The 7,276-nt window shown below is 43.0% G+C and overlaps 1 protein-coding gene across 1 annotated transcript in view; it reads left to right on the top strand.

Moving 5' to 3' along the window:
* Positions 1 to 7,276, top strand: part of LOC115102367 (IQ motif and SEC7 domain-containing protein 1-like) — a 50,408-nt gene that overhangs the window by 26,975 nt on the left and 16,157 nt on the right. Inside the window, 1 exon segment of the mRNA XM_065005441.1 lies at positions 621 to 791. Within this exon segment, the coding sequence (XP_064861513.1) occupies positions 621 to 791 (171 nt within the window).

The following is a 7,276-nucleotide window of genomic DNA, read 5'->3' as shown; positions in this document are numbered from 1 at the left end:
TATATGTTGAAGAGGGTGGGGCTTAAGCTGCATCCCTGTCTAACCCCACGACCCTGTGTGAAGAAATGTGTGTGTTTTTTGCCAATTTTAACCGCACACTTGTTGTTTGTGTACATGGATTTTATAATGTCGTATGTCTCTCTCTCTGTCTCCTCTCTTTATCACACTCTCTCTGTCTAATATCAGGCCTATTTACTGTGCATGCCTGTATTTTTGTTCTCTAACTCATGTCCTCTGTCCAGGTTTTTATTTTGTGGAGTTGGATGCCATCCGTGACCTTTTTCCAGACAGTCAATAGATGATGATGATGAGAGGTCAGAGTGGTTGGCTGACTGGATGACTGAGGAACACCATTGTTTGCAGAAGCTCTGTACCTTTGTTGTCCCTTACTCCTGAGTTTGTTAGTCACTTCAGTAGGACATTTCAATTCATGATACGTTTTTTTCATTTTAATCTCTCTTATTTGTCTTTCTTCTGTTTACTACCATTGCTGCTTCTTGTGTCTTGCTTTAATTCAATTCAATTGTCTCTCTCTTTCTTCATTTTTGCTCCGTCTCTCTGTCTCTGTCTCTTTTCCTCTCTCTCTGTACATATGTCTTTCTTTTTTGGTCTTTCTTAAGTGTCAGGCAGTCACCATCTTACTCAAGCTATCCAATCTCTGCTCCCACAAGCCCTACTGCAGCCAGTCCCTATGCCACCCTCCTCCCCACCAGTCTGACTGTTAACAGCTTCTTCAGCCTCCATCAGTACTGCTGCCCCTCCTCGTCTGCCAAACACTCGCAGCAGGCAAGGTAAGGGCCACCTAAGGGCCTTCAAAAGAACCCCAAGAACCATTTAATACCTCACAACAATCCTTACCTCCTGCAAGACCCTTAGAACCTTAAACAGATCCTCAGTCCTCCCCTGGTCACCAACCCTTACTTCAAAGCTTGCCCTCCCTTTCCTCTTCCTACAAAACCCCTTCACTCCCCTGGTTAACCCCCCGGTTACCCGTCACCCTAAGACCCTTACCCTTTACCCAGCCCCTGACCTGTGCAAGAACCCTCCATTGCTATGTCACCTCATCGTTGTTTCACCATTTTTCACCGCCTGCTTTGCCTTTCATCATCTGTGGGAATGTGTCACCAGTTCACTCCTGATCCTGGCTTATGCCATATTGCCATGCTGCCTCCTCATCTTTTCTGACTATCAGAGTGTCCTCACTGTTGTCTCCATCTTAACCGCTGTGTCTGAGAGGGGGGTAGAGGGGATGGCCGTCTTTAAAGGGTGAATCAGCAATTGCTACATACATTTTTGGATGATATGTACCCATGGATTCATGAAGAATATAACTTAATGCCTCTCATGAAAAGGGCCGAGAGAGAGAGAGAGAGAGAGAGAGAGAGAGAGAGAGAGAGAGAGAGAGAGAGAGAGCTGTCCTCACTTAAAGAAGAGAAAAAGCTATCTTCTTGAGTGGAGGGTCTGAAGGTAGTCTGAGTCACCACTAAACCCACTGAATCTTCACCTTCTCTCTCTCTCAACATGACCCTGTGATGTACTGGAGCAGACACCAGCTTCAGGGCATCATGGTTCAGGACTGCCATCTAGTGGGATATACAGGCCTAGTGTGCAGTCAGTGAGCGCTAGTTAGCATTGTTGCCTGGACAGAGTACTATGGAAATATGACCTAGAAAACAGCAGCTGATAGCTAAGAAACACAAATTATTATTATTGATCATTTTTGACACAGGATATGACATGAACATTTAAGACGGCATCCTGCTCCTCTCTTCTCTCAGTATCATTTCCACTACTGTATGCGTCGATCAGCTTATTCTCACGTATTTATGTCTCATGCCTTTTCTCTTTTTCTTGCTGTTTTTCTCTGTTTCTCTGTGTGTTCGTCTGTCTGTCTGTTTGCCTCTGTGCCTGTCTCCCTGCCTACTTGTCTGTCTGTCTGTCTGTCTGTCTGTCTGTTTGTCTGTCTTCTCTCTGTTTCCTTCCCTTCCTATCTATCTGTCTATCAACCTGTCTCTTTTCCTCTCTGTCTGTCTCTTTACCCATTCCCGTTGGTTCCTCAGAGAGGAGTGCAAGGATGTGCCCTCCCATCAGTTCTGTTGTCCCTCCTCAGGGTGCAGTAGCCCCTCCTCTCGGTAACCATGGGCTTTGATTGGCCTCTTGGCATCAGTCTGGACAACTGATTGGTCTCTTTGTGCCTAACTGGACAGCTCACCCAATCCACCTGAGTCGGACCCTCTGGGGGACTCGTGTTATTTACTGAGAGAAAACTGGAAGCCTCCTCAATACAGTTTAACATATGAATGACTCTGGAGGGAGCCTCATCTGGCTGGATTTAATCTGATCATCTTCAGAGTTGCATGCAAATTCTAGTATTATGATAGTTAGTGATAGTGATTTACCAGATACAGTGCCTTCGGAAAGTATTCAGACCCCCAGTTTTTCCATATTTTGATACATTACAGCCTTATTCTAAAATGCATTAAATAAATAAAAATCCTCAGCAATCTACACACAATACCCCATAATGACAAGATGAAAACAGGTTTTTAGACACTTTTGCAGATTTAAATTAAACACCTTATTTACATAAGTATTCAGACCCTTTGCTATGAGACTCGAAATTGAGCTCTGGTACGTCCTGTTTCCATTGATCATCCTTGAGATGTTTCTACAACTTGATTTGAGTCCACCTGTGGTACATTAAATTGATTGGACATGATTTGGAAAGGCAAACACCTGTCTATATAAGGGCCCACAGTTGTCAGTGCATGTCAGAGCAAAAAAACAAGCCGTGAGGTCGAAGGAATTGTCCGTAGAGCTCCGAGACAGGATTGTGTCGAGGCACAGATCTGGAGAATGGTACCACAATATTTCTGCAGCATTGAAGGTCCCCAAGAACACAGTGGCCTCCATCATTCTTAAATGGAAAAAGTTTGGAGCCACCAAGACTCTCCCTAGAGCTGGCTGCCCAGCCAAACTGAGCAATCGGGGGAGAAGGGCCTTGGTCAGGGAGGTGACCCAATGATCACTCTGACAGAGCTCTAGTGTTCCTCTGTGGATATGGGAGAACCTTCCAGAAGGACAACCATCTCTGCAGCACTCCTCCAATCAGGCCTTGATGGTAGAGTGACCAGACGGAAGCTACTCCTCAGTAAAAGGCACATGAAAACCTGCTTGGAGTTTGCCAAAAGGCACCTAAAGACTCTCAGACCATGATAAACAAGATTCTCTGGTCTGATGAAACCAAGATTGAACTCTTTGGCCTGAATGCCAAGCGTCATGTCTGGAGGAAACCTGGCATCATCCCTACAGTGGCAGCATCATGCTGTGTGAATGTTTTTCAGCGGCAGGGACTGGGAGACTAGTCAGGATTGAGGCAAAGATGAACAGTGCAAAGTACAGAGAGATCCTTGATGAAAACCTGCTCAGGACCTGAGACTGGGGCGAAGGTTCACCTTCCAACAGGACAATGACCCTAAGCACATAGCCAAGACAACGCAGGAGTGAGTCCCTGAGCGGCCGAGCCAGAGCCCGGACTTGAGCCGGATCAAACATCTCTGGAGAGACCTGAAAATAGCTGTGCAGCAACGCTCCTCATCCAACCTGACAGAGCTTGAGAGGATCTGCAGAGAAAAATGGGATAAACTTCCCAAATACAGGTGTTCCAAGCTTGTAGCGTCATAACCAGTAAGACTCAAGGCTGTAATCACTGCCAAAGGTGCTTCAAGTACTGAGTAAAGAGTCTGAAAACTTATGTAAATATGATAATTTCATTTTTTAATCAGCAAACATTTCTAAAAACCTGTTTTTGATTTGCAATTATGGGGTATTGTGTGTAGATTTATGAGGGGAAACAAACAATTTAATACATTTTAGAATGAGCCTGTAATCTAACAAAATGTGGAAAAAGTCAAGAGGTCTGAATTACTTTCCGAAGGCACGGTATTATGACTCCACAGTAGACTCATGAACCATGATTATCTCCTCACTTTGTATATAATCTCTGTCTCACTGCCTAACATTATTAGCTTTTCTCTGCTCGTCTTCACACCTGTCACCTCTGTTTTAAGTAGTCGTTCTCTATGTTCTGTAGCTACCACACTGCCACTCCAGTCTGTGAGAAGCTAGGCTTATCATAACTCAATGAAATCTAAGGAAGAAAAAAAAGAAAGCTATTTCAATGTCACATTCTAGTATTTCTTTGTGTTTGTTTAGAAATGTTAGATGATGTTGCTCCATATCTGAAATAAACATGTCATGTTTGGTGCATAGAAGAATTTATCTTTTTTTTCTCATGTAATGTAGACCTCTGGACAGCAGGGGGCATAGTTATTATAATCTCAACGGTAGAGCAGTCCTACTTCTCAACTTTGTCTCTGAGACACATACAGTAGTTGACCGGTAACTGTGGGCACAGGCATCTTCAATAAATGTTGGTGGCCAATAGAACATCATATCTGTGTGCATTTATGATCTATGTGTGTTTTCTTTACTCTACTCATACACTAGGTGCTATCTAGAACCTAAAAGGGTTCTTCAGCTGTCCACGTAGGAGAACATTTTAAAGAACCCTTGTTGGTTCCAGGTAGAACCCTTTTGGTTCCAAGTTTAACCGTTTTGGGTTCCATGTAGAACCCTTTCCACAGAGGGTTCTACATGGAACCCAAAATGGTTCTACCTGGAACCAAAGGGGGACTACCTGGACCCAGAAAGGGTTATCCTATGAGGACAGCCAAAGAACCCTTTTGGAACCCTTTTTCATTAGAGTGTACAGTACACATGTACACACTCACACACTCATCAAGGTAAACTACAGAATATAGCAGAAATGCAGTATGACATCATAATACACCAGGTTTGGAGATATATAGAGCTGTATATACACTACCGTTCAAAAGTTTGGTGTCACTTAGAAGTGTCCTTGTTTTTGAAAGAAAAGCAAACTTTTTGTCCATTAAAATAACATCAAATTGATCAGAAATACAGTGTAGACATTGTTAATGTTGCAAATGAATATTGTAGCTGGAAACGGCTGATTTTTAATGGAATATAATAGGTGTACAGAGGCCCATTGTCAGCAACCATCACTCCTGTGTTCCAATGGCACACTGTGATAGCTAATCCAAATTTATCATTTTAAAAGGCTAATTGATCATTAGAAAACCCTTCTGCAATTATGTAAGCACAGCTGAAAACTGTTGTGCTAATTAAAGAACAATAAAACCGGGGTGTCCCACTCCTTTTTCTATTCTGGTTAGAGACAGTATTTCTGATCAATTTGATGTTATTTTAATGGGGCGAAAAATGTAATTTTCTTTCAAAAACAAGGACATTTCTAATTGACCCCAAACTTTTGAACGGTAGTGTTGGCCTGACTCCATCCCCTCATTGTTGGAATTTGAATGAGAAGTACATTACCACCCCCTCCCCTCTGTCCCTTTTCTCTCCCAGCTTTTCTGTTGTGACAGGTGTGTGTGTTTGTTCTATTTGTCTTTATGTAACAGCGTGCCTGCCTGTCAGTCAGCTGGGTAAAGTGAGATAGCAAGGTGCAGGAGGAGGGAGGTGGAGAGAGTTTGGGCGGGGTGAGTAAGTTCCGAGGTGTCAGAAGGCTGAAGAATGTAGCCTTGCAGCTCTGCAGGGTGAGCGAGAGAATGTGAGTGTGTGTGTGTTCGTGAAGTGTGTGTTTTTTAGGGTGTGTTTGTTATCACGCTCCACCAGTCCGTGTGGGACCTCTCTTTAACCGTAGGAGCACGGTAAGGACCTTTGAATTCACTCCTAAACTTTCTGTACAGAACAACAGAGATGACATGCTGTAACTAGTGGTAAGTCTTGAGTGATTGTCAGTTGGAATGTATGTAATACTTGTGTATGCACGGTTTGTGCTTATTATAGAGCTGACTGAGTCAGTATCTCAGTATGGTGAGCCTACTGTGCAGCGTACATGAGTGTTGCGAAGGCTGTTGAATTCAGCTTTATGTATTTATTTATATTTAAACAGCTTTTATAGATACTATCGATGTGGATGTGTTTATTGTAGACAATGGTGTTGAAAGTGTCTTGTGAGGATACGGCAGGTTTTTTGATAGCGTTCACTACAGTTCATTACAGTAAGTTCATGTTTATGACAGTGAGAGGTTACATTCAGTATCAAAAGCAGACATGCAGTGTCTACTACATGTAGGACCGAGGGAGGAAGTGGATTGAGTGAAATTCACGAGAAGTCGCCTGAGTGTGATAATGAATGGGTGTTCCCTGTGTCAGAGTATGTCATTACATTGAAAGAGAACAGAGCAGTTGGGTTTATGTCAGAGGCTGTCTCCCTGTTGCCATCGCAAACACACACACACACTCACTCACTAAGTCAGTCAGTCAGTCAGTCAGTCAGTCAGTCAGTCAGTCAGTCAGTCACACACTCACTCACTCACTCAGTCAGTCAGTGAGCGTTACAGTAGTGTGTGTATACAGCATGTGCAGTGTCAGTGTGTGTGTAATGTCTGTGAGGAGAGAGAGTAAAAACAACGTTTATGTTGGAGATTCTAAGAGAGTCAGCTTGATGGAGGAGTGGAATCAGTGGATGGAGTGTAGGAGGCAGAAGAATGCTTGGATGTGACAGATGAATCATTAGATTGTTCTCACTGTATTCACTTCTTCTGAGTTCTACAATAGACGTCCTTCAACTCGTGGGTAACTGTTTTTCCTGTTTCACACATGACGCGAGAGCCATTATCGACATTTCCATCATTACAACCCGACAGTGGTTTGAAGATGTGATGTCGTCAAATAGCAGTGAGGGTTCAAAGCTTAGATAAACGAGAGTCTGTTGTTGTTCTCCCTGGATGGATGGTCAGTGTTTCACTTTGATGGGTCTTGAAAAGCATTGTATTATTCTATCACTAAGCATAAAGCTTGGGTTGCTCTCACCTCTGGTGTCTGTCTGTAAAGCAAATCAAATCACATCAAATGTTTTGGTCACATACACGTGTTATGGCAGATGTTATCGCGGGTGTAGCGAAATGCTTTGTGTTTCTAGCTCCGACAGTGCAGTGATATCTAACAAGTAATATCTAACAGTTTCACAACATATACCCAAAATACACGTAAATCTAAGTACGGAATGGATTAATACCTATATGTCAGATCGCCATTGGACTAAGATACAGTGGCATAGTATACAATACAGTATATACATACTGTATGAGATGGGTGATGCAATATTTACACACAATTAAAGTGACTAAGATACCGTAGAATAGTATCTGGTACAGTTTATACGTAT

The sequence above is a fragment of the Oncorhynchus nerka genome, linkage group LG20 (genome assembly GCF_034236695.1).
Source record: "Oncorhynchus nerka isolate Pitt River linkage group LG20, Oner_Uvic_2.0, whole genome shotgun sequence".
Taxonomy (NCBI): domain Eukaryota; kingdom Metazoa; phylum Chordata; class Actinopteri; order Salmoniformes; family Salmonidae; genus Oncorhynchus; species Oncorhynchus nerka.
This window is presented reverse-complemented; position numbering and strand designations above follow the sequence as displayed.